A 27,843-nucleotide genomic window follows, 5' to 3' on the forward strand; every position below is an offset into this window, starting at 1 on the left:
GAACAGTCTCCCGCTCCGCAGCACAATGCGCACTCTGCTCGCATTGTTCACGCTCATTGGAAGAGACACTGAGTGAATGAGTCTTGGAGCTCAAATAATGCGCAGCACTGTTCGTGTCATATTTGTTGCCGTGTAATGGCTCCAGATTTATAGTTTCCTGCGGCGCCTTTTTTTGTTTTTCGGTGCAGAGACGCCGGCAACCGCTTTCCGTGCGTCCAGTCCAAGCGGCGTGTTTACAACTCGCCGTTGAAGCGACACGCTCGACAGATAAAGGGGCTCGAAAACGTGGTGTCGTCTTTGAGAGGGGGGCGGGGGGGGGAGACCCTCTTCAGAGGAGGGTCTGGGGTTTTCCACATGCCGCCCAGACATTCTCACACATATTGAGTTTGTCTGTGTGCATCTTTGAAGATGCAAATGTGTCAGCCACATGCAAGCAACCACCCAGCGAGAAGCCGAGATGCTCAACTGCCTTTCTCACGGCTCTTAAATGGCTGCCAGTGATCTTCGGCGGCTCTGCAGGTTCCGTGAAGCCGGCAGTTTTTTTTTTTTTTTAACGGACACATTAGTTTTTGTGGTCTATTGAATCATTTGTGCACATTTATCACAGAGTATAAAACGCCAGTTTAACCACATTAGGAGACGGAGGAGAGTTTGGCTGTCAGGATTTATGACTTCTCTTGTAGCAAACGGCTACAGGACGTAGCAAGTGTCAGCGCTTGTAATCATACGGAAGCCTTTCATTGGCCACTATTGTAAACCGGGAGTTACTGGAGTCAGTAAATAAGACTTATTAGTCCAACTTTTTTTTTTTTAGATCTATTTTACACAGCAATGCAGACAGAACACTTTTCATTTTGAGCATGCAGTCGCTCCTTAATCAAGAGTGAGTTGATACCTCAGACGTGCCAGCCAGCTCTGGCGTAACACAAATATGACGGCGCGTCACAGCTCGGCACATCCTGACAGAACAGGCATTCGTGCATTATTGATGTTTTCCCCTTTGCTCTGTCACCTATCATCGCACGATCCTTCTACTCCCGCATTTTGAAATGCAAGAGTAGTAGTCCTGCGGTGTGGCAAGTCGTGTTACCGGCTCTCATTTCAATATCTGAAGTGAAAGGTCGGGATGATGTATTCTGACAGTGACTTACATGCCACCGGTTCAAGACGGTACACTTTTACGAGGCCCGCCCAGCCTGTCGAGCAAACTGATAATGAATCAATCTGTGTGAAACATTTATGGGTGCCCTCTCGCCCCTTCCTTGCGTGAGGCCAATTAGAGCATCCTCGGTGGCCCCTGCTGTCTGAGTCGGGGGAAGCCCCTCGCATTGTCATATCAATATTCCTCTGTTGATCTCCAGCTGAGGCGAGTCCGGCTGCTCTCTTTACACATGCTAATTTGCATTTGTCAGCATGTGTGGGAGATGGCATGCTGGTTCCCTGTCCCCCTTGTTCCCAAACCTACTGTTGCCTACCTCGCTCTGTCTGTTTTCTTCTCCTTTTTTTTTTTCGAGAGGGAAAGGTTTCTTGATTCCTTGGATGCCAGAGAAGGGTCCTCTGAGGATTACATTGGCTAAGCCGTTATCACTCCAGGAAATTCACTGCCTGCTTAAAAAAGTGGTAGGAGTAGAAAATCAAGGGGAAGTGTTATTCTTTTTAAGTTTCTCCCCATTTCCATGGAAAGTTATTACGGGTTTGAAGAAAAGTCATTTTTTTGGCACTCAAGTTTTCTCGTAACTACATTTCATATTTCACCCTTTTTTTCTTTTTTTTCCTCTTTTTCTTTTCCAAGCGGCTGCTGGAATTCAAGAAGTGGAAAATGTGAAGGCAGGTGCTTGAGAGAGAGAGAGAGAGAGAGAGGGATAGAGGGGAGGTTTAGGGAGGGCTGTGCTCACTGGGAAGCGATGTTAAACATCCAGGGGAAATGTTTGTTATTCTAATGGGATACCACCATGGTAACAGCTTTAAGAGACTCCCAAGGCTTTGTGTGGAGTATATGCACGCTTTCATCAATCTCGCCTAATTTCTTTTGGGGATTAGCAAATATAATCAGTCCCTTCTCCAAGTCGTCACCTGCTTATCGACATGAATATTATGGTGAAATTTAGCAGAACAGAGCCGCGTTGGATGGGGAGAAAGCGATACACGGGCCATTAATATAAATCACAAATTGAAGTAAATGCATTCAAATGTCATTAGTATTTCTTTTGTGCTGAATGATATCCAGACAGAATGGCTTACACTTTGCACAAACCTACTTACTTCTCTTTCTGTAAATCCTTGCGACCGAGACCAAAGCACTTTTGCTGGTATTACATCTTCCAGTTAAACATGTTTCTGACAGACGTAATGAATTATGTTATTTTCAGATGTAATACCTTTACAAGGGTTTCAAAGGCAACGGAGTGAACTCATTTACAAGACACGGGGAAAGAAGGAAACCCCCGCCTGACGAGGAGCCTCCGTGTTTAAAGGGCTCCAATAACTTGTAAGCCCCTCTCAGTTTTATACCTTTTTCTCTCTGCAGATTTACTTAAGTGGCTTATGTGAATTGCAATTGCCACGTTGAACCCGGGGAGTATACGGAAGACATTTCTTCGAGGCCGTGACCAGCCAACAGCGCGTTGAACTTGTGCGTGTGGTGATGGAGGGGTTTCACACACAGCGCCGCGGCGCCGTGGGAGTATAGCCTGACCTAAAGCTAAGCCCCCAGCCAGAACAGCCTTCCATCAAACGCACAACACTGCCCTCTTATCTACTGGCATTTCTGTCTGATACAAACGACCGAGTCGTGAGATCGTTGGCTACATGTCATATCTGGCATTGTACTCCACTCTATCTGCTCCCCCCTCTGTGAAATATAATGCTTTTAACTCACCGGCTTTTGGCCTCGGCTGTTTGTTTTTTTTCAGTCCGTGGCAGAGACGGAGACCAGTGTGTGTGTTTGCTCGTCTTGGCCAAAGGCCAAAGGCTCTTTCTGGTATAATCCCCACCATCGATCAGACTTTGTTTACTCTAACATGGTTTCTCTCCCCTCCAGCAATTAGAAGGCAACCTTCCACCTCCTGCTCCACAGACCAGCTTTATAAGTTTATTCTTCCCTTAAGTGGTAATTTTTCATGGAGCAGCTAAGCTCTAAGAAGTGTGTGTGTGACGGATACTCTTCAACCAGACTGACGCGTTGGATTCCCACATTTCTGTTAATGTGTCTTTGTCTTTGAAGAGGGGAATTCTCCAGTGACCAATCCCTGGCACTTATCGCACTGTACTATTAGTACAGTGTATTATTTAGGGATAATTCACACATGTCCTATATAGCGCTCCACAGTCAGTCTTTTTCATTTCGGGCTGCCCCACTTAGAAAGCTCAAGCACTTACACATTTTAGAAAAATGGATGGCTGTAGAAGCTGAGGATGACTCTTCCGAGAGGCTCTCGTCATCATGAATCAGGCGGGAGAGCGACAGGTCGCCTCTGTGGTCTCGGCTAAAGAGGCTCATATTCCACGGAGAGGAGCACATTTTGCTATATTGGTAATATTGTGATCACAGATACAGTTATATTCAATTTAAGCTCTTGGTTTAGGGCTGACATATTTGCATGGACTCCGTGAGTTGAATTCGATATTGATTTGGGTCTGGTTTCATTCAGAAAAAGTCTGCTAGATGTTTAATTTCCTTAGACTCTTCTTTCCCTCGAGTACTATGTTTACATTTTCTCTTATTTCATTGATGATTGAAATGAATGCACTTTATGAGCATCTTTTTTCCACAGCATGAACACTCAAATGTACACGAGGCAATTCTTTGCCATTTGTATATTATTACTATTACGCAGTACTACACTTGTAAGTAATGGTGCAAGTGTCTGAAATCCAATTTTATTGCCCTCTATAAAGTAGTAAGTGTTTAATATGCAGATAATTGTTTTCACCCACCTGTTTTTATGAGCATTTTATATATAAGTCGAAAACATCAAAGTAAATATATCGCAAGAATCTTTTGCTGAGGTGTAAAAATCTGTTTATCCATAAAAAGTGAAATATAAGTAAGTGCAAAGGAAACAGAAGGAATCTTATGGAAATGCACATTGACTCCACGCTGCTTAGCGGTACCCGTTCCAACAGAAAATAAACTTATGAGTTATGAGTTTATGTAGATATAAATGTGTACGGATGGGTGTAGGTAAACTGTGTAGAGACTGTGTAGATGTATAAATGAAAGGAAACTGAGAGCCATACAAGGGGTGGGGTGGGGAAAAGTTTGTGTAATGTTTTTGTTTTGTTTTGTCTTGTTTTTTTTTCTCCTTGTTTTCATCTTATGTTTAAAAAAAAAAAAGCCATCATCCTTGTGTGGTGTTTTCTAAAAGGTTATACATTTGTGTATTCTCTTTTTGTAAAATAATATTTTCAGCATAACGAACTGTAAAAAAAATGTGTTAATAAAAAATAAATCTTAAAAAAAAGAAGAGTGACATAAGAAAACAAATCATGAATCAAGAGAAGTGTATTTTTCATTTTGTCCAACAAAGAGGCAACAGTCCCCGTTATGGCTGATAAGTCTTGCAGAATGATCAAAGGCATGCTAATGCCTCGGAACAATTTAAATTTAACATGCAACACATTGCTTCACCCTGTTACTTGTGCTTTTGGCAGACAACCCCCGACGCCTACCAGCAGCATTTTTAATTTATGATTTTTGTGTTTTGTTTGATACTTAAGGAAGACTCGTATTTTCTGGCTGTGTTATTATTTATCTCAGCCTGCGAGGCTATTCTGAAGTGGGAGAAGCTCTCAGTACACGACACTGCTAATGCTACGCGAGCTTTCTGGGAGGAAAAAATGTTTGAGCAATAACTTTCACAATAAGTCACCATTAGAATCTGAGCACAGGAACCGTGGCCAACTTTTAATGGTATTATCATGCATTCACTTGGAAAAATCGAGAGTTCCTTCTCTGTCTTCAAGTCTTTCCTGCTCTTTTCTTTTGATCACTCTGATTTTGAAGTCCTGCGGAGGTATTTCCATCAGCTGTGATTAGCTGTGCACAGGCAGGGAAGTACTCTTCACTCAGCAGTGAATTCTCAAGGCAATTTCAAGTTGTATCAGGAACCGACCCCTTCTGTCGACAATGGCCAAAAACCACAGCAACAAGAGTCTCTACAGAACAAATGCATGCATTGAAGAGACGGGCAAACTTTTTGCTCCTCCTCTGTGCATGTTTACATCATCTCTGTGCACTCCCTCTTGGCCAGAATGAAAACAAAGTCAATCAGAGATGACTTGTAGCAGCCGCACAGCACCAGGAAGATAAAAACATGTGGTGTGAATAAACAAGCGCTTAAGTTTCCGAGCCGTGGCAGTATTTCTTACCAGTTGTCATTTTATATAGCTGTCGTTTTTTTGCATAATTCCACGGTGCATTGGCCGGGCTCGATTTGATTTAGGACCTCCACTTTCAGGGAAATTGGGCTTAGGGTATGTAAGTTCACACTTCTTGCCTCCTGGCAATTGATTTCTCTGAGTTTGATTTTAGTGCTTTGGTAAGACCGTCGGCACCGTGTTGTGTCACTGGAGTCACTCGAACCACTGTGAGCTCGGTGGGAGTTCATCATTTTTTCAGCACGTACAAAGTTAAAGGAATTGTATGTTAATTGACGCTCTAAAATAAGTAATGCAGTTGACATAAAATCAATCATAGAATCAATCATTTTAAAGTCATTTGTCAGGCTAAAATCAAAATTACAAATCCTGGTTTTTAGCTTCTCCGTGTTCATATATAATCGCCTGGCACCGTATTTATTTTTTATTTGCTTCACTGTTAAAACCAGTTAAGCAGTATGTTGGCACGGCCACTTATGAGCGTCGACTCAGAATGCCGTTTGTCTCTCGTGAAAAGTGAAACATTAATCTCCCCCTGCTGCACCCGTATTAGTGCTCTTAACCCTCCTGTTACCTTTAGGGTCAATTTGACCCCATTCAATGTTTAATGTCGGTGTTCTTTCGGGTCAATTTGACCCCAGGCTGTTTTTCACTGTGTCAAACATATAAGAAATATCAACTTTTTCATATATTTAAAGGGATATTTAGGTAGTCAACAAACAAACATAAAGTACCTCACACTTAAACTTGGAAAACAATTTTAATTCTAATAATTTTCTGGAGGTTTTAATTGCTGGGGTCAAATTGACCCCGAGGGTAAAATATGTCAGTAAATATAAAGGTAACAGGAGGGTTAAACATTGAATGGGGTCAAATTGACCCTTAGGTAACAGGAGGGTTAATAATAATAATAATAATACATAACATTTCTATAGCGCTTTTCATAGTTCTCAAAGACGCTAATTCACTCATTTTGAATCCTGATTTTGCAATTCTGCAAAAATCTGTTGGTGTTTTCTCCCGGGGGCCGTCATATTACAATTTCAATTAAGTGATAAAAAAAAAAAGAAGATCTGGCATGATTAATTAAAAGTTCCTCTCCTGCCACGTTTTCTCATGGTTTGTTGGTGCTGGGCGCACACAGTCAGTAGTTATTATTAGACTGAATTTAAGCGGCCCGTGTCCTCGGCTCTGAGCAGTGGGCACCGAGCTCCTGCATTGAGTTTGACAGCCTTCACACAATATTGTGCAAGGGCGCTCCCTTAGCTTCTCATGCTGGTTAAATGTAATATGGCAGATGGATAGTATTTGCAGGGAGAGCGGGGGTCTCACCCTCCCTCTCACTCTTTTTTTTCTTTTTGCCGTCTCTTGCCAGTACCTCAGACATTTCAAGGGGGAGAAATATGTATCAAATTAACTCTTCGCAACAGGGCCTCCAAGCTCCCTGCCCTTGTCTTTTCAGCAATCAGAGCTTTGTTTTTTTAGTCTTTCAACCAAAACCAAACTGGATTCAATGGCTTCAGCAATTACCTGTAATTTTCCAACCTGGTGCGCTAGCTTTCAGCGGCGCGACTGTGAACAGTGAAATATTGTCTCCTCGGTTCCTCGTTCTAGTGTTCAAGCTAAGTGGACTAATTCATCTACATCCACATAGTGGCACATTTGGAAATGTTCACTTCCCGGCAACAGGAATGTCTGCAGAGTTTTGGTTTCTGTGTGCGCACAACCTCAGAGTCCCTGAAACTAAAAACCCCTCGGCAGTGTCGACACTCCAACACTGAACCTCTGCTTTATACATCTGACCCATATATTTATACGTCCTTTAAAGCCAGCTCAGGAGAGACAACTCTGAAGCCCGACATCTGTTTTCACATTGCAGACTTTTATCCCGTTTTTTCCATCGACCCCCACACACACACTCCCCTTTCCATTCCCCATCCTGTTCTCAGAATGTGTAAGAAACTACAGGAGCTCAACTTGACTCTGTAAGTGTGTGTGAGTATGTGTTTTGTGTGAGTCGGAGTGATGTTTCCCTTCAGAGGTACTGAAGGAGAGAGAACTGCCTCGCACTAAAATGCTAATTAAGTGCAGTGTGGCAGGCGAGGACACTTGAGAGTGTGTGTGCATTAGCAGATTTTTAACTCCCTGCAAACCAAATAGTTTGTTCTGGGCTAATAGTTTGTTAGCGGCAAGAACAACAGTCGGACCAGAGAGAGTCGGATACAGAGAGATGCAGGGTTTTCTTTTTCATGACCAAGATAACACCATTTTAGGAGAAGAAAGCCTCTCTTCTGGCATCGTTTTTGTCCTTTCATCTCCTCACTGAGGTAACATATGGGATCTGTAAGGGAGAGTCGGTTTGTACTGTGCGGTGAATTATTTTTTGGATTAGTATTGGCATTTAAATGCTCTTGGCTTTAAATCTTGTCTGTTTTAGATCTTAAGTACATTCCTTGGCATCCCGCTCTCCCGCTCAGGCTGGCCTCTTCCCCCAGCCAACACGGTTTTTTTTGTTGAAACTGTAGAGCTTAACAGGAGAGCAAAAGGCAGACATTTGAAAAGACCCCAGAGCTGATCTCAAATTACTTCGAGTGAGACGCCGCTCAAATGAACCCAATTCATCCAATGTTGGGATGCCAACGAAACCCTCAAGTTGAGGTGAAAACCCTTTTTTACCTTCGCATTGAAAATGCAGAAGGTTATGTTTTGATCGCCGTGTATTTATTTATTTATTACCTTCGTATTGAAAATGCGGAAGGTTATGTTTTGATCGGCGTGTATTTATTTATTTATTACCTTCGCATTGAAAATGCGGAAGGTTATGTTTTGATCGCCGTGTATTTATTTATTTGTATGCGTGTTACTCGCATAACTAAAAAAGTATTGAACCGAATCGCATTAAATTTGGTGGGATGATTGGTTATTATCCAGGGACCATTTGATTAGATTTTGGGATCAATCGGGTCAAAGGTCAAGGTCATGGATAGCTCAAAATCTTCTTTTTACCATAGCACAGTCATTTTGTATCCAATTGCCATGCAACTAATGCCAACATGTTCATAATTCAATGCCCAATCTTGTGATATGCGAAGGTATGCGCTCTACCGAGTGCCCATTCTAGTTTAAAAATGTTTCCATGCAAGTAGCTTCCTCCATTCCTTTACGGAGTGGAGGCGTCTGAGGTTAATGTAATTACAGTCACCGATGGTCGTACAGATTGAAGGCTCGGAGCGTGACACACGCTCCCCTCGAGTGCTTTGTGGTCGGCTCTAACGTCTTGTTTTGTCCACGCTGGCTAAGACGACCTTGGCCAGGTATGTCTGGTTATCGCCACGGACCTTTTAGCTGCTTCGCTATATTTCACGAACACCGCGAGAGACCGTCATGACACCGAGGGTGGGCCGGGGGGGTCCGCGAGCTTGAAAATCAGGTAATATTTAAACCAGAGAAAATGTTTTAGAAATAAATACCGCAGCAGTTAGCAAGCGGTGTCTCTGCCCAGTTGTTAAATCCAGCATTCGTGGCACATTTATGTTGCACTAGAGATCCTGTCTGACACGATAGCCCCTTTTCCTCATCTCCAAGCGGCCTTTAAAAGCCCGGCTCTCCCTCCCAGTACAATTGGCCTCCCTCCAGCTCCCTCACAAGAAGTGGATGAATTCCTCGATGTCTGATAAGCTTCTCCAGAACATGATTCTTAATGGAAGAGAGAAGAAGACGAGGCAGATGCTATCAGTGCGGTTGAATTGCCTTGCAGTTAGATCAAACATCCGGAGAGTGCAGGGGATGCTGAGTCGTGTTGCAACGTTGTTCCACATTTATCTTCCCTGTTGGTTTCATTGAACTTGTTTCTAAATGAGACCAACTGGTCGTTTCGATGCAAACAAAACATCATTAGCATTGAGAAAACCACTGTTGCTTAGTGAGAAGCCTTAAATGAGCTCTTTTCATCCTCTTAATTTCTTTCCCTCCACTCAAGGCACTCTGTGACACGATTTATCGCTTACCTCTGTTTGTTTGGCCTCTTTTTTTCTCCTGTTTATCGAGCCAGAGACTGACACAGATACCCCCGCCCCCCATCATGTGTGAAGGTCCGTGTGTGTGTGTGTTTGTGTGTAAAACAGCAGGACCTTCAGGATCGGGGAGTAAAATATATCTCGCAACACTGGCGTCGCGTGCCAGAGGTGTCTTGATGGAGATGGAGTCATACTGAGCTAATGAAGCTCCAAACCTCAGCTATCGATCCACCTCGCGACGGTGCTTTACAGAGATAACTGAGGAGGGGAGCAGTGTGTGGCCTCATGTGCGCTCTGATCTGTGTGACATATGATTCTGTGTGACGAACCCTGTGCACTGGAGAGCGTGATGGGGGGATGTGTGTGGTAATGACGGGGATAGCCTGGGCTGCTGGGCGGCTTTCGAAGAGCTTTGAAACGCTGCCGGTTAGCTCTCAGGGCTTTCCTGACGACAAGGAATGTATCACAAGAACAAGCGCCTGCTTTCCCTTTTTACCTTTGCATTGAAAATGCGGAAGGTTATGTTTTGATCGCCGTGTATTTATTTATTTATTTGTATGCGTGTTCCTCGCATAACAAAAAAAGTTATAAGACCGAATCGCATGCAATTTGGTGGGATGATTGGTAATTATCCGGCGACCATTTGATTAGATTTTGGGATCGATCGGGTCAAAGGTCAAGGTCATGAAAAGATCAACATCTTCTTGAATCGCATGAAATTTGGTGGGATGATTGGTTATTATCCGGGGACCATTTGATTAGATTTTGGGATCAATCGGGTCAAAGGTCAAGGTCATGGAAAGGTCAACATCTTCTTTTTACCATAGCGCGGTCAATTGTTATCCAATTAGCATGCAACTAATGCCAACATGTTCAAAATTCAATGCCCAATCTTGTGATATGCGAAGGTATGCGCTCTACCGAGTGCCCATTCTAGTCTTTACTTTGTTATTTTCTTTATACAAGCAACACCTATTACATGCATTGTCCGTCCGAGAAGAGATATCCCACTTCTGTTGCTCTTCCCTAACAGACGGAGGTTTTTGTTTTATGGATGCTTTCTACTACCTGAATTGACCCTTTGCTAAGTCCCGCCCTCCGAACGCAGGCTGGCCAATCATAGCGAGATATCGGCCAGCTCCATCCAGAGTTCAACAACTATCTGTCTATGCTCCATAAACTCTAATGCAAACATTTCAGATTTTTGTTCTTTTTCAGGTTGGTTTAGAGTGATACTTGTTCCACAGGGAGGGTTCTGGAAGGAGATATACATTTCTAAGACGTTGCCTGTCTAGATAAATACCTGTCAAGCTACCATTAGCATCGCAAGTTAGCACATTATTAACTAGCATTAGCACTTCAGCGCTGCACTAGCTGCTGAATGTATCCTGAATGCCGACACATACTGCTCTTACTATTTAATGATTGTAACAGTGAAAAAAGACCTACCCGGCTGTACAGGAATAGTGAGGTTCCTTCATTTCATTGCCCTCCATCTCGACGGCAGGTCATGCGGTGGTTCACTTCTTCACTGTGATCTGTAGGCTTTAACTTCTGCCTTTTTCTTTCTGACGTCTTTTTCAATTTTCAATGCTGAATCAGTTTGACATCCTGGAAATATTATTTAAACACATATTGTAGATCCTTTTGTCTTCTACTCTCTGAAATTGTTTTCAAAAATTCGACGCAATTTAACCCTCCCGTTACCTTCACATTTACTAATATATTTTACCCTCGGGGTCAATTTGACCCCAGCAATTAAAACCTCCAGAAAATTATTAGAATTAATATTGTTTTCCAAGTTTAAGTGTGAGGTACTTTATGTTTGTTTGTTGACTACCTAAATAGCCCTTTAAATATATAAAAAAGTTGATATTTCTTATATGTTTGACACAGTGAAAAACAGCCTGGGGTCAAATTGACCCCAAAGAACACCGACATTGAACATTGAATGGGGTCAAATTGACCCTAAAGGTAACAGGAGGGTTAAGTGCCGTTAGTAACAGCGTGAGCTCCATGGTAGAAAACTCACATTTCTTTTTAGTTTTGGTTTGTACTCCTCAAAGACTATTCAAGTCCTGAGGGAAATATCTGTCTCTTTGGTTGATAAATGCTCCTTTTTTCCCACCAGCTCGTCACCGACTCTGTCTGTCTGCCATTTGGTGCTGAGCAGGTAGTGTACAATGGGATTATCAGAGTTTACTGAAAACAGCTGCGTCCTTCATCTGGAAATAACTCTGATGAGAGACTAAACCAAAACAATAAAGTGTTGGCTCCAAAACCAAAACAATAAAGTGTTGGCTCCAAAACCAAAACAATGAGATTAAAGATGTTAAAAATGCTACTTAGGGGTAATGAACAGTTGAGTGATACATCTAAGTGGGTTCATCACTTCGAGCGATCCCTTTGACATCATAGATTGTGACTTATTTATTACAAAACTAGAATGGGCACTCGGTAGAGCGCATACCTTCGCATATCACAAGATTGGGCATTGAATTATGAACATTTTGGCATTAGTTGCATGCCAATTGGATAAAAATTGACTGCGCTATAGTAAAAAGAAGATTTTGACCTTTCCATGACCTTGACCTTTGACCCGATCAATCCCAAAATCTAATCAAATGGTCCCCGGATAATAACCAATCATCCCACCAAATGTCATGCAATTCGGTTTAAAACTTTTTGTGTTATGCGAATAACACGCATACAAATAAATAAATACACGGCGATCAAAACATAACCTTCCGCATTTTCAATGCGAAGGTAAATATTGATAAGAGCAGCTTTAAATGTGCTCGATAGGGATTCTGCTGCGTTGTCTCTTGTCGCCTGTGTCTGGGCCAAAAGGTTCAGTTTATTTTTTTATTGTGTTCCTCCTGAACACATCACATAGTACGGCCAATGGCCAACAAGCAGGTGTGTTGTGCACCTGCGTTAGGAAAATAAAAAAATAAAAATAACTCCCTGTACCAGCTGGTAGTAAAGGTTTGACCAATTATTCTCCGCCACAGATTCAACATACTGAATTCTCTAGTCAGGTGGCGACGACTTCTCTATATCTCATCATTGTAATTAGTTGTTGCTATAATAATGCTCTTCATTTTGAATTGTGTGTCTGAAGATTGTAAATCCCTCAGTAAGGTACTTGTGATTTCTGGTTGTATGAATACACTTTCTAGAAATGTTGGGATTTTCACTTATGTGGTGATTGTTTAAATTCCTTCCACCATTCCTGAGTAATAGGAAGTGTCTAACAAAACCTTCATGACACAGTACTTTGAACACTCCCTCTTATCCCCGCAGAATTAAAATAGACCTGAGAAGAGGGGGGAAAAAAAACCTTTTCTTTTCCATGACCACCTCTGCTGCTGGTGCAAATGAAAATGCCCTTCCCAAAATAGATCATTTTTAACCTTCAGATGTCTTTATTTTAAGCCCAGTGACACCGTGCCATCCATCACACCCAGCTTTTCCGATGTGAGCAGCCCCGGGGAGAACACTGATACAACCAAGGGGAAAGTGTGATAGCGTGCTGCTGCTGTGTCGTTAGGACCTCTATCCGGTTAGATTACCTCTAATTTCATCTCAGAGTAGCATTTAGAAATTTTTTGTGTGAGCAAAGTGGAAGTCATTCCTTTTTTTTTAGGGTAAACATTGAAAATGGATGCCCTGCCTTTCCAGCTCTTCCCTCAAATTACCACTCGACATGGCCAAACATCGCTCCGCATTATTGTCTGCCAGGAAAATGCTTTTCTGAATGCCGTATTGAATGTTTTGTCGGGGTGGAAATTGTCCGAAGTGTACCCAGTGCTTTGATCATCTTGACCTGGAAATGTGATAGTCACCCCACTTCACAGGGCTCTCTGACACCTGGGAAACTGGAGACTGTGTTCTTGATACGTGATCTGCACCGCCGTACTAAAGACTTAAGTTCTCCTGTTTCGTAGTCGGCAGAAACTACTGATGGGAACTGGAATTTCACATGGCTCAGACTGAGGCTTTTTTTTTTTTATCTTTCCCACAAGCCACTGGAGTCTCAACATTTGGAGCTTGGTGGAAAAAAATGATTTTTATGAACAGGATTCCTGCAGCATTACTTTAAAGTCTAACGCAGACATTCGCCAAAAGGTTTTTATGTGTAGATGAATTTGTTATGTTCGTGCATCAAAACTGATTCACAGAACTCGTGAAGCTACATATAAATGTGTATACTGATGGATATTGACTTCAGATTATTTGAGTCGTTAATTAGATGTCTGACGTTGCTAGCAATTTTGTAATGAATATTTATTTGTGGGTTACTCGCCATGGTGTCCCACAGTGTTTTGAATCAGAAGAGGGCCTAACGTCAAAGATTAACACACTTTATCTAACATTACATAAAGCCAGAGGGGAAAGCTGAATAAGCACTATTTCAAAGAGCCAATCCCTGTCTGTGCGGTCATTGTCTGACTAGACTGATCATCAGCGTAAAGATCCGATTGGCGAAACAACTTCCTCAGATATGAAATGATGTTGAATTTTAAAGTTCAGCGTGTAATGTAATAGTGCTTCATTTTATATTTGTTTGTATTAGCTTCTTTTTTTTTTTAAACATTCACACTCTAAATGCATTTCATCCCATTAAAATGGACACACGTGCTCAAATAAGAAAGAAGTGTTGGAGAATTGTTTTCAGAATTACATGTATATAATGTGTTCAGTAATCAGTTCATGTTTTACCGCTGTGAGCTGTGAGCTGTTTAATTTGATGGCACTGGCACTTGCAGTAGTGAGACTCTAAGTAAATTACACAGAGCCAGTGTGTGATTAGAGAAGCTGTGGCATGGCTTTTAAAGTTCACCACCCCTCAGGATATTTGATCGAGCCGCTGGCCTTTGATCAGTGTTAACATTACGGTAACCATGACAGTTTATTTTCAACTACCAAAAAAAAAGATCATTTGTGTCCGAAAACAATCTTCCCTTCCTCTGACACGTTGGCACGGAACAAAAGAAAAATGTCAGGGTCAGTGATGGGCCATTAGCCCAGAGTGAGTTCCTTTTGTGCTCCCAGTTCCATTGAAAACACCTTTTTTAGTCCTCAACAGATGGTACCATGACACAGCAAACCACACGCCGACCTGGGCCTGAAGACGTCGCGATAGAAAATAAACACAGGACACGGGACAAGAACATCTTCGCGGAGAGCGAACGACGTCGTGAATGCGCAATAAAGAATTCACCTGCTCAGCACGGCCGCATTGTAACGCCTTGTACATGTGATTGACGACACAGTCGCCCTCTATTCATCGGTATTATACCCTTTCCTTTTTCACGGAGGTCGCTCGCTCCTCCGCCGCCGAAAATGTCATCGTGTTTTAATGAGAACCGCGCCGCGGCCCTCAAAGGAAGCTTTTCAGCCAGATTAAACGTATCGCTGTGCTGAAACTTTCCTTTCCACTCTGCCCCTATTGTGACACAGTGGTTGTCGAGAGCAGCTTGTTGCTGAAAAACAAGGTTTAGAAGATCAGTATCAAAGGATGAGTGTTTTTGTGTGGCTCGCAGGAGAGTCTCGCTTCAGGTTTCCACCTGAAACACAAAGGTGTTTTCTTACCTGATTTGTATTCATTCACACAATGAGTGGACCTGCCTCTCTTGTTTCCAAGTAAGGAGAGTCCAGACGAGACTTTTGTTCGCCCCCATCATCGGATACGTGCATGTTGCTTCCTCCAGTATGAGCCGTGGAGCCCAGCCACAGGCTTTGTCCTGGATGGATTAATTTTTGTCCTGCCCTTTTTCCTCTTCTTTGTTGCTCTATGTTCCCTCTAAAAAACCCATTCAGATACATGTTTGAGCACCGCCGCTGTTTTTGTCTTCTTCTTCCCGTGGCTCCTGTGTTCTATTTCAATAACACCAAGCCGTGTCAACCCAAAATTGCCCTGTCAGGATTCAAACCCACAAATTAGCAGTTTAAAGTGTTTCAGCCCATCGGGGCTTTTAGTCCATTCTTGCTCATGTTGTGTTTCCTCTACACATAATGCTGCCTGCACCGTACACATGAATTCATCTGAGCCATGTTGAGGTCGGTCGAACTGCTTGCAAGTCAACATTCTTCTGGCTTTCAGGGTTTTTTCCTCACCGTGTCCCCGGAGTCCATCATGAAGGTGGCGAAGCACGCTTCAGATAACAACAAAATATTCTGCATGAACCTCTCGGCACCTTTCATCAGCCAGTTCTTCAAAGAGCCCTTGATGAAGGTCATGCCTTACGTCGACATCTTGTTTGGCAACGAGACGGTAAGTGAAACAAGGCACGTCGGCCCTCTTTAGGAGGAATATTCTGTTTGCCAACACATTGTTTCGTTTAGGATGTACAGTACATGTGTTTCTTGGTGCGTGCGTATATGTATCTCCACAAGGGAGGCTCTACTTTCAGTTGTGATCATCTGGTTTGGTTTTCGGTTATTCGGTGTGAATTTAACAAACGTTTGGCCATTGTGAGCAAAATGTCAAAAGTACTTAGCATGCTAACACACTAAACGTAGAGGGTGGACACTGTAAACCGGATAGCTGCTCGAGGGTTACTTTAAATACATGGACATGGTCAAATTAGCATTTAGCTACAGCTTCACACTACTCATAGAACAATTTGATACGCCTTACCTCTTACCTTTAATATGCAAAGTAATTATAGACATAGCCGAGTTGATGTAAACTGAAAAAGCTCAATAGTCTTAAGTGTGTGTTTTTTATTACTTTAGCACAATTCATCCTTGCACTGAGTCCCAGGCAAGATTACGACTTTCTCCAAGTAACAATCAAACATGCCTGATGCAGACTAAATGCATTCATTCACAATGCTTCCATTAATAATACAGCATATTTAAAGGATTGTGGAGTCCTGGTGGAGGCGTGTGCCCTCTGAGTGATGTGTACCTTGTCTATCCTCTCACCTTGTTCAAGACAAATTCAAAATGTCATGTCCACCGTTTCACTCCACTCAGTGCTCTCGTTCCTTACTCAGGATTCATTTAACTTCTCACTCATCACTGCCCCATAAAGGGATGAATAAGAATTAGCCCGGCGATCATTCACCTCGATTGCGTCACCGCTTCATGCCGGTTGATCTATTGATTTCTCGCGCCGCTGTGGAAGCGAGTCGCTGGCTGGAGGTCAAGCTGTGGTAACAGACCGTGGTGCTGCTGGTAAGTGTCCTCTAACAGGCCCCGCCTGGACAAGCTGAACCGTTGGGGGGGGGGGGGCTGAGGTTTCCTCCCCACTGCTAAAGCTACTAAACAGAGCCCCGACTCTGGGTTAAAGATGAGGTCCGCAGACCAGGGCAGAACTGGAAGAAACTGCTCAGCATTTGAGGATTTATTGCTGTTGCTGACTTCAGCTTTTTCCTCTTTTCTTTCCTCTCCCAGCACAAAAGCTCCCTTTTACACATGCACATCTCTCTCGCTCCCTAATTGCTGTGAGGCACGATTCTGTCTCCGAAACTACGGTGTACATTTTGCAGGCGTTATGTATTTTCGGTCGGGTGGCACTGTAACTTGTTTGCTTAAGAAGTTTGCTCACACCTCCAGTCATTACAGTTTAATGACTGTGGATAATTGCAATGTATGTTTGTTGAAGGAGATTATCTTGTGCAGTCTATGTCGGGGCTTGCTCTCTGGAATTGAACCCGGCTGACACCGCCAAAATACGAGACGCGGGAGGAAACAGAGCAGATATTCACTGCTCAGATGCCTCAAGCAGTGAGGTCTTCCAGGGTCCATACAGGACTAATGCCTGTCCAGAGTGTTTTGACTCCTTTTGGCCTTCCTCTGTGGTGGCTGCTGGGAGGAGGGAGCAGGGAATGACTGCTCATACAGTCGAGCCCCAGACCTCCCATTGTGCACAAGCCAGACAAGGTCGGCGGTCATGCAGTGGTGCGTGGTGAGTGACAGGCAGCAGGGCTGCCTCGCCCACGCTCGCCCCCTCCAGCCCCCCCCCCCGGCCGTCCTCTCACCCCGACTTCCGCCCCCCAAAGTGATGGATCAGCCTCAGCCTGCGATGCTTTCATAACAAGTCAGTGACAGTCGGGATCATGCTGACTGACTACTATTGCCTTGCAGAGTGTGCTATAAGGGGGGGGGGGGGGGCTAATATGTCTGCCTGTCTCTGCCTTCCTCTCCCACTCGTACTGAGTCGCGATACAGGGCTAAGCACACTTGGGGAAATATGTTAAAAGCAGCTGTACGATCTCATGTTTTGAGAGTGACTAATAGTGTTTTTTTTTGGGACGATTGAAGTTTTTGAGAATTGAGTGCCACATTATTTGTCATGACTGGGATCGTATTTCAGTCGGAATCGCAATTCCCTTTTGATCCTTTTGAAATTCCGAAACAGTCGAGCAACAGACTCCAAAGAAATGTCAATAGCCTCCGTTTCTTCCCTTGTTTTAGTTTTTGCTTCTGATGTTGAAATGTTTCTCTGTTCCCGACTGAGTCTACGCTCGATAATTCCGCTGTAACTCAATCCTGCTGGTACTTGTTTGAAACCTGGCATCAGCAGGCTCTGCCTGGCCTATCGGCAAGCCTCGTACTTATATAACAGTCTCCCATCCATCCTGTAATTACTGCCTTTTTGGGGCATAGTGTAGTGTCTGTTTCGGGGGGCGGAGAGTCACGTGACGGCGTTCCAGCGCTGCTCTGGCCTGAGATGGTGCCGACACAGGCACATGGACGTCAGAGGCTACTCCATTTAATTGGCAAACATGTCGTGTGATAACCTGGGAACGGCACCGGCCTAATTGAGTCCTTCTGTGCTGTCCTCCTCTGACTACATGACATGGAACCCTGGGCATTACATTTCCCTCCATTTAATGGCTGCAGTTAATTAGGCCCGAATGAGTGAATCATTACCGCTGGAAAAACCACATGCCAGTGGACTCGCCGATAGAATTAGCCACAATTTGCTTTTTTGCTCTTTGAGCAAAAGAGATAAAACCACAGAATAGTGGGGGGATTGGACTATTACTGGTGGATTTGTATTGTGGAATTTTAGACATATCACAGACAAATGGAACGATTAATCAAGACTGAATGAATCACCCTGACTGATTTTGTTTAAAGCCAGGATTTATGGTTTTCTCAATTTAGATAATTTCCTGTACTTTGGCTCTTTTTTTGTGTCCGCGCAAATGGTTTAAAAATATGTTTCCTTAATGAAATGGCACCGCAGATGAGCAGCTTAGTCTTTTTTGCCCGACAGCCAATACCCAACAACCTCCTCATTCCCCTGCCGTCAACATTAGAGATACCACCCCCATACAGGAGCTCTTCGTGCCTTCCATCGCCGTCCAATGCGTTCTGCAGCTCCACACTCAGAGGGAGCTTATTTTTATAGGCCCCGGCCCCATCTTCCAAGCGAGAGACAGCCATTGTAATTGAATACTCAATAGGTGAGCCATTTAACAAAAGTGGAAATGGCATTCGGCTACGTATTAATGTGCTTTGCTGAGGCAAAAGGAGCCATCATCATTTCAATGCTCAAGCTGTTTTAAAAGAGCATTTAGCCTGCCATCTCTCCGGGCCATGAGAGCAAAATGACACGGATGTCTTCCTCCTCTGTACTTTGTGTTAATGTTCCTCGCCTAATATTTTGCATGGTTATCTCGCTTATTTTCCTATCCATCGCTCAGCACCCCTCCCTGATCTAGGTGGAGGGATACAAGCAGCTCTACAGAAGGTTATTGTCATGAAAAGCCCCTCAGGCATGTTGGCTCTCAGCCCCGATTCTCTCCATCCGCATGCAGTGTGTGTGTGTGTGTGTGGGGTGGTGGGGGCTCTAATGATTTTTCCAGGACAGGCTGAAGTGCGTGTACAAGTGTATATACTATGTGTGTGTTAGCGGGGATGGAAAAATAGGCAGGCGGAGGAGATGCACGGGCAATATAGCGTCATTTCTTAACATCTTTCCAGATTCGTCATTTGGCTCCGTTTGTTTGACGGACTGCTTCGGAAGTCTTATCTCTGTGGCGAGGCCCGTGGCTGTTTATCTCCTCGGTGACGTGAGCGGGACCGTGGAAGTACGTGCTCGCTGCTGTCAGTATGTGTGGGTGACGGCAAGTTCACTAAAGGCCCCTTAGGGCATGAAGGGTGTTCTTGCAACAGACACCACCAAAAAACAAACAACAACAAAACGGGGAATAAGAAAAGGAGGAATAATTTCCCCTTGACAGCTCACCCTCAGCGGACTCGAGATGTACTTCTCGACGGTAGCTTGAGGGAAATGTCCTGCCTCGCTGCCTAAAACAAAGAGATGTGAGAGCCAGATTAGCGAATTACCGAAACCGCTTTCCTTTGAGGCTGTTCCCGCTCTCCTCGTGTCAGAGCTGTCGGGAGAGAACCGGGTCGAACGCGAGACATTAACCTCCGTGTGTTTATTCACGAGGCCCCACGGGTCAACCGGGAGGACGAGCACGGAGCCGTCTCCAAAGCTGGCGAAGCGGAACAATCACGACGTGTCATTGGAGGAAGAGACATGAAGTATTAGCTGCTGCTCTCCTTTTGTGTCTTTCACAACTTCATTTTAATTGAATGTGCTATTTCTGTGATGAGTCGCATGCCTTCCGCTCAGCACCAGAGTACATTGACCTTCAGTGTGACGCGCAGTCACAGTGAGTCATGGCGCACATTAGCTGTGATCATTTGCGAAATTCAAAAGCTGCCTTGTTTTGTTATTTTAAGTTTTTTTGTTGAATGCCAGATCAATGGTTCCTAAAGCCAGGGCGCAAGATGCTGAAAAAAGACAAAATGTCTGCTCCACATAGTTTTTTTTTCTTTTATCTCTTAATAATAATAATAATAATTCAGATTTCTATAGCACTTTTCTAAGGACCCAAAGACGCTTTACAGGGAACAAGAGACAAACAGAACAAAACTAGAATGGGCACTCGGTAGAGCGCATACCTTCGCATATCACAAGATTGGGCATTGAATTATGAACATTTTGGCATTAGTTGCATGGCAATTGGATAGAAATTGACCGCGCTCTGGTAAAAAGAAGATGTTGACCTTTTCATGACCTTGACCTTTGACCCGATCGATCCCAAAATCGAATCAAATGGTCCCCGGATAATAACCAATCATCCCACCAAATTTCATGCGATTCGGTTTAATACTTTTTGAGTTATGCGAGTAACACGCATACAAATAAATAAATAAATAAACAAATAAATAAATAAATACACGGCGATCAAAACATAAACTTCCGCATTTTCAATGCGAAGGTAACAAGAAGAAAGCAGACAAAACGAACAAACAGGACATAGGTAACAAAAAGAAAGGAAAACAAACTGGAGAAGCTGTATGAGTCGTATCGGGGTAACGGGGTTAGAAAGAGGTGTGTTTTGAGGGCTTGCTTAAATAATGGTAGGGTGGGAGCCTGACGGATGTGGATGGGGAGAGTTTATTAGCTTAACAGCGACAGGCAGTTGCAAATAAAGCAAGACTATTTAAATATAACAGAATTAAAATAGGATGCCTGATATGAGTCTTCCCTGCGATGGTCTGGCGCCCTGTCCGTGGTGTACCCTGCCTTCGCCCAATGTCAGATGGGATTGGCTCCGGCCCCCGTGTTTGTTTCATGCATTAATCTGATGTTACATCAACTCTATGCAGCAATGAGTACATTGTTTTTTACATTACATTACATGTCATTTAGCAGACGCTTTTATCCAAAGCGACTTACAATAAGTGCATTTCAACCTCAAGTACAAACTAAGAACAACAAGAATACAGAAAGTAACATTTCCTCAACATAGTCGAACTACAAAAGTACCATAATAAGAGCCATTTAAGTGCCACAGGAGTGCTAATCTGGGTTTTACTCCAGATATAGTCGGAAAAGATGTGTTTTTAGCTCGTTCCACCAATGAGGAGCCAGGACAGCAAACAGTCTGGATTTCGAGTGATTAGCTCGAAGTGACGGAGTCACAAGTCGGTTGGCTGTTGCCGAGCGGAGCGAACGTGCCGGGGTGTACGGTGTGACCACATCCAGGATGTTTTCATTTGCCCTCATTAATATTACATATAACATGCACACAGCCGTGATGACAAGAACAGGGCAATCCAAGTGCTTTTTTTTCTCGACAAGGTTGACCCGCATACTCGCGTGACCCACTCAAAATGGACTTGAGGTCCATTTTTGGGGCCGTGACCCACTAGCTGGGAACCACTGAATGACATCATCATTAGGCAATCTGGAAGCAAGTAGAGGAAATCCCCAGGAAGAGCATTTGGCTGCGCAGCAATGTTGACACAGTGGCCGCAATCAGAGGTGCACCGCCATTAGAAAAGAAGTGACAGTCCAATTTAAACATTTTCCTGAACATCACAAACACTCCAAATTGGTCATTTGCATCCACCATTGCAACGTTTGTCATTAGGTCCACTGCAAATGAAAATGTCTCGAATGCTTTTGCATTAGAGGAAACCCGCAAAACTTATTTTATGTACTACAGCAACTATAATTGAAGTGTATAGTCGCCACTTTGGAACATCCTGTCATCCATGCCAGCAGCAGGAAACGGCTGTTGATGTTTACTTGGTTTATTGTTGTGTTGAAACAATTGAAAAAATGGACATAAAATGCAGTCTAACAGTAGCAAACAAAGTCAGCAAAGTCAGTCACTAATAGTTATGCAGCAATATCTACCGAAAGTGTTCTGTGTAGCATTACTAGCATTAGCAGCTAGAAGTTAAAAGTGAGGCTAAACGAGCAAAAGTGCATCAAATGGAGCAAGAGAGCATTTTATTGCCTTTTGAATTCAGCCTTTGCATTTGCGAGAGGAAGCTTGTGTTATTTCTTCTTTCAAAAGTTAAACAGTCTCACTTTCAAGGTTCACAGGGCCAAAAGGTTTGTGAACCGGCACTCGATCAAATGAAGTGTCGCGACGAGATACGGCAACCGCTTCAATGAAACTGTTCTTCTGCGTCGAGAGGCAGAGAGAGGATTCGGCGTGGAAGAAGAGTGATCTCGCCAACATTCCTCTGTTTTTCCTGGCCTCTCTGTTTGCGAGTCATGGTACTTTGGGAGCCAGCGTGGCTCCACCAGAGGACTCCCACTAACCACTGTAATTGTGCCGTGCCGAAGCCCTGGGATTGAACCATGAAATATTTGAAAATGCCCCGGTTTAGAGAGGGGGGTCTTTGGCAGTGCAACGTGAAACGTGAGACCACAGAGCATCTTTAACAAGGAGGCGGATAGAGAGCCAGCCTGCCAGCCTGCCAGCCTGCATCCAGGGCACACGGCGGAGTCCTCTGAAGGAGAATAATGAGGGATGTAAGAGGAGATATTGCGCTGGGAGCAGATCAATAGTGCCCACGTTCTGCCGGAGCTGCGGCCAGTGTATTTCCGTCACAGCGAGAGAGATTCTCAAAAGTCTGAACAGCGGCGGGTTTCCCAGATAGCCTTGCAGCACTCGTGCCCGTCCTCCCCCCCAAATCACTGCTGCTCCGAGTTTGGCTGGTTGCTCCCTCCCCATCTCCAATCCTCTTATCCACACAGAGTTGGCAGGAGGACCGGCCTTTGTCTACTCGCGATTGTATTCCCAGAGTCCCGGCTATACCGTCATGTTTTCCAGCGTCGTTTTGGAGAACTCTCCCATGTTTCCTCACGGTTCGAAAACTCCGAACAAGAAAGGGCCAAAGACATAATGACCAAGCATAACATACGCACCCGGCAATAGCAAATTAATTTGTTTTCACGCCACGGATAATGAAACCTACAGGCTTAATTTGCTCGTCGCTCCCACTTGAAGTGAATGAAATCATTGTTTTTGTCATTTGTTGTGACTTTTTGGATTGCATCACGCAAGTACCGCCGCGCCGTGGTTTCACTCTGCGTGCAACATCTGTCGCATGTTGGCTGTGTGCATCAATGTGAAATGATGAAGAGGCCCCTGCCCTCCATGCAGCTTTTCATTTGGCAAACGGGCATCTTATGCCACATCGACACGTTGGACACTATCTACATTTCTGTACGGCCAATTTATTCAGACAAAGCCATCATGTCCTTTGTGCACACAAATGGTTCAAATTATTCTAAGAGCTTTTTCTCTCTCGCTCATTGGGTTTTTACATTGTGTGAAGCATGCAAGTCCCTCCAGAGTAGATCTTTGTTTCGCATTAGGGGGTAAATAGAGCAGGCCAAATGCCCACATGTGTATTATACACAGGAGGCGTGGTCATTGTTCTCAACCATTCACTGCAGAAAAAAAGCACGATGCTTTCTTGACCTTTTGTTGGCGGCGCCTGCAACCAAATGATTATTGTAATATACTGGATAATAAGCTTCAAACATGTTTTACTAAATTTGGCCTGTTCATTTCATGTCAAAAAACAACAACAGAATAACTTTGCCCGATGATCGTGTGTTTGTTTATGTCGTTTTTTAAACTAGAGTGCATTGAGAGAACTTAAACTCCACGAGCGACGAACAACTCTCCAGCTCGCTGTTGCGCCCAAAACACATGCTGGAATCCAGATTGCAACTCAGTTGCTTTTCATAACCGTGGCCAAAAAAAGAAGACCTGGATCCTGAAAAATTCAATCAGGTGGACCTTGACCAAACACATTGCCAGACAATCAATACAACTTTAAACTGTGGCAGAAGGAAGCTGCTTTGGAGCAGTCCCGTTCATCCACCGTCTTTCCTTTATCCACCGTCGTTCCTTGAGAGACGGCCAGTCCCTGGCGGTCCGACGTTGCGCGCCGACCCCTTGTTAGCGCCCAGAGGTGAGATGTGTGATAGAGGCCCTCAGTGCTGATAAGGCCATCAGGCTGATAACTAACTCCCCCTTAGCACAAAGCTGCTACCGCCGCTGCCACTGTTGAAACGTGTCCCATGTGAGCGTAAGTCAACCTCTGCACCTGCTTTATGAGTTTGTACAAATCTCCACAAACTTGTTGGGGTTATTTCCTTGATTCTGGTTGAACTAGCGCAGTGACGGTTGAAAAGAGGCCAAGAGCCGGCCGGACGCTCCGGCCCGCGGTGGCGCTGCTCGCGGCGTTCTCGAGAAGCGCTCGCACTAACAACTTCGCCCTCGACGCCGCGCTTCCTCGCGTCATCGGCAATACGCCTGCCATAACACACAGGAGTTGCATCGCACACCAAAGGCTACTCGCATTCAGAAACGAGAGCGAAATACACTCCGGTTCACGTGAAGAAACTCGAGGGATAGACGTGACCAGAGGCAATAGGGCCCCCGACGAAAAGGGCCTCAAAAAGCTGTAGATGTATGGTTATGTTTAGTGAGGACACGCATGTAATCATGTTACTATTATAGTATTTATATGGAAGATGTATGTGGAAGTATGTCTGTGTGTATGTGTGTGTGTGTATGTATGTATGAATATGTGTGTGTATGTATGTATATGTGTATGTATGTATATGTATGTATGTATGTATATATATAATTTTTTTTTTTCTTTGTTGTTTTTTCTTTATTTTATATTAATTTTCTGATTTATTTGATTTTAATTTAGGATAGGAATTTATAAGCATTTTTTGCTTCTACCTATACTTTTTCAGTCTTTCTCTTTTGTATATTATATAGAATAATATTGTATTGTATTTGATTGACTGAATAAAATACACAAACAAAACAAACAATTATAAGTCAAAGTTCCCTGAAATAACTAACAAAAGGCCCCCAAAGCAATGTAATGATCCTACTTACTGTATTTCTTATTAAGAGGAAAATAGTGTCGTAATACATTTACCTATCAGAGGGACTAAAAAATGAGTAATCAGTAGGTAAGTGATTGTAAACACAGGCTCAGGCAGGCGGGATCGGCTGAGCAGTTGTTTTGTTCGTGGCTACGTAATTGGTTTTAAAAGTTAGTCAGTTAGTTAAGTTTATAAGGTAGTGTGACAAAAACATACACAACTAGAACGGGCACTCGGTAGAGCGCATACCTTCGCATATCACAAGATTGGGCATTGAATTATGAACATTTTGGCATTAGTTGCATGCCAATTGGATACAAATTTACTGCGATATGGTAGAAAGAAGATTTTGACCTTGACCTTTGACCCGACCAATCCCAAAATCTAACCAAATAGTCCACGGATAATAACCAATCATCCCACCAAATTTCATGCAATTCGGTTTAATACTTTTTTAGTTATGCGAGGAACACGCATACAAATAAATAAATAAATACACGGCGATCAAAACATAACCTTCCGCATTTTCAATGCGAAGGTAATTATAGTCGCAATGGAAGATACGTTAAATACAGATTTCCTGCAAATGCTATACTCGAGCTTGTTGCCTGCAAGAAAAGTTTGTTGTAAATTTCTCCAGTATTTTGAGAAACATTATGCAGACTCTGTATTCATAACACAGAGCTATTCAGCCATCAAACACATTTAGTTTTAATATACGTTAACCGTAAGTGTTCACTGTTCAGCAGTAGTATGTTGGAAACGATATACAAAACATTTAAATGTAATTTGAATGAATTATTCAACAGATATTCAACTTTAATGGACTTGGAAGTGACATCGCCGGTTACAACACCGCCTGATATAAGACACGTATCCTGAGGCGAGCAAAGGGGTTTGACAGGAGTTGAAAATGAAGACCATCGTATGCACCGCAGACGGTATTATTACCTTCGCATTGAAAATGCGGAAGGTAAAGTTTTGATCGCCGTGAAAAAAGTTTTAAACCGAATCGAATGAAATTTGGTGGGATGATTGGTTATTATCCGGGGACCATTTGATTAGATTTTGGGATCGATCGGGTCAAAGGTCAAGGTCATGAAAAGGTCAACATCTTCTTGAATCGCATGAAATTTGGTGGGATGATTGGTTATTATCCGGGGACCATTTGATTAGATTTTGGGATCGCTCGGGTCAAAGGTCAAGGTCATGAAAAGGTCAACATCTTCTTGAATCGCATGAAATTTGGTGGGATGATTGGTTATTATCCGGGCACCATTTGATTAGATTTTGGGATCAATCGGGTCAAAGGTCAAGGTCATGAAAAGGTCAAAATCTTCTTTTTACCATAGCACGTCAATTTTTATCCAATTGGCATGCAACTAATGCTCATAATTCAATGCCCAATCTTGTGATATGCGAAGGTATGCGCTCTACCGAGTGCCCATTCTAGTTGTTAATGTAAATGCCCTGTCTCACAACATTACACCATCTGCTGAGCAGCGGACAAAGTTAAAGCATAGGCGCAACGAATAGAATCTTTTTAGAAATGTAAAACTCTTAATTGCCAGCAGGTGTTTTCCTGCTGCTTTGCCGTCTTTACGTCGAGACATTCGAGAAACACTGATAAGCGGACAAATTTAACGTGAAACATTTGCGAGCGTTGGGAAGTTCTCAACAGTCTGTGCGTGATGTAAATCACAAAAGCCCTGTGCCATCACACCCCCATGGATGGAAATAGCTCAGTAGAGATGAAACATGCCACTTAATGGCTCGGTAAAAAGTAAAAACGAAAGTAAAATGCCATCAGTTGCTGTTGAGCAAATTCCCAGAGGCAATAAAAGCGACTCCTGCCTCTCTGCAGTGTGTTGCAGCGTGTGTATTCACCTTCGTGTTTGTGGCATGTCATGCTTGAGCGGGATTGCTGCATTCTCTCCTGGGAGCTACCGGAGTGCTCAGTACAGGTGATTTATTCCTCCTAATCTGTCCCGCACAGTAGCAGGCGGCCGCCTTCCCTCCGCCCAGCACGAGCGAGGCTATCGGCTCGCGTGATCGTATTAATAGTCACCTGCGGTCGTTATCGGCCCACGCGTCTTTGACGTGGCGGCTTCCCGTTCGGCGGCACCGGGGGCTGACGGCCTGACAGCCAAGAGAAGTCGGCCTCTTCGACCCCGGAGCCAAAGTCAAGGGCACTAACAATCCCCGCCGAAGCCATCGCCTCGATTAGTTATTCGCTCTCCGCCCCCAGCCGTCACCCTGTAATGTATGCGGTTGTAATCTGGCTGGAAGCGCTTGAGCCGAACGACCAGATGTTGTTTTAAATGTGCGTTTTGCGGAAGCCGCTCGACTCGCTTCAGCGACGTCTTCTTACACTTACGCGCGGGGAGTGAGGACGTCGTCGTCTGCCACCGTTTGTGTGTAAATAAAACCGTCCGTGTCAGAAATTGCTAATTGGCTGAAATATTTTAGATGTCATGACCCCCGTCGCGTTCAGTTTAGCTTGACAGGTTTCCACAGGAGGCGATTTGTCAAAGTCAACTGATCGGTCCAGTTCGCCGACTAAGTCGACGATCGCATTGTGGAGTCAAGGCGACGGTGGTGGGAGTCAGTTCTCCATTAAAAGGTGGAGAGCGTGAAACTCTGATGTCTTTGACATGAACATGTATTGAAATGCCCAGAAGTGAAGAAGAAAACAGGGGTGTTGTTGTAAATAACTTGTCAGGGCTGCAGCCTTCTTTGTATCTCATC

General features: G+C 43.8%; 1 protein-coding gene across 2 annotated transcripts in view; it reads left to right on the plus strand.

Annotated features, from left to right (window-relative positions):
- The window catches only part of adkb (adenosine kinase b), a 107,891-nt gene that overhangs the window by 61,393 nt on the left and 18,655 nt on the right, over positions 1-27,843 (plus strand). For both annotated transcript variants that reach the window (XM_056430225.1, XM_056430226.1), the window contains exon 7: positions 15,505-15,675. In XM_056430225.1, the coding sequence (XP_056286200.1) occupies positions 15,505-15,675 (171 nt within the window). The remainder of the gene's footprint in view (positions 1-15,504; positions 15,676-27,843) is intronic.

The sequence above is a fragment of the Pseudoliparis swirei genome, chromosome 13, assembly GCF_029220125.1.
Source record: "Pseudoliparis swirei isolate HS2019 ecotype Mariana Trench chromosome 13, NWPU_hadal_v1, whole genome shotgun sequence".
NCBI lineage: Eukaryota > Metazoa > Chordata > Actinopteri > Perciformes > Liparidae > Pseudoliparis > Pseudoliparis swirei.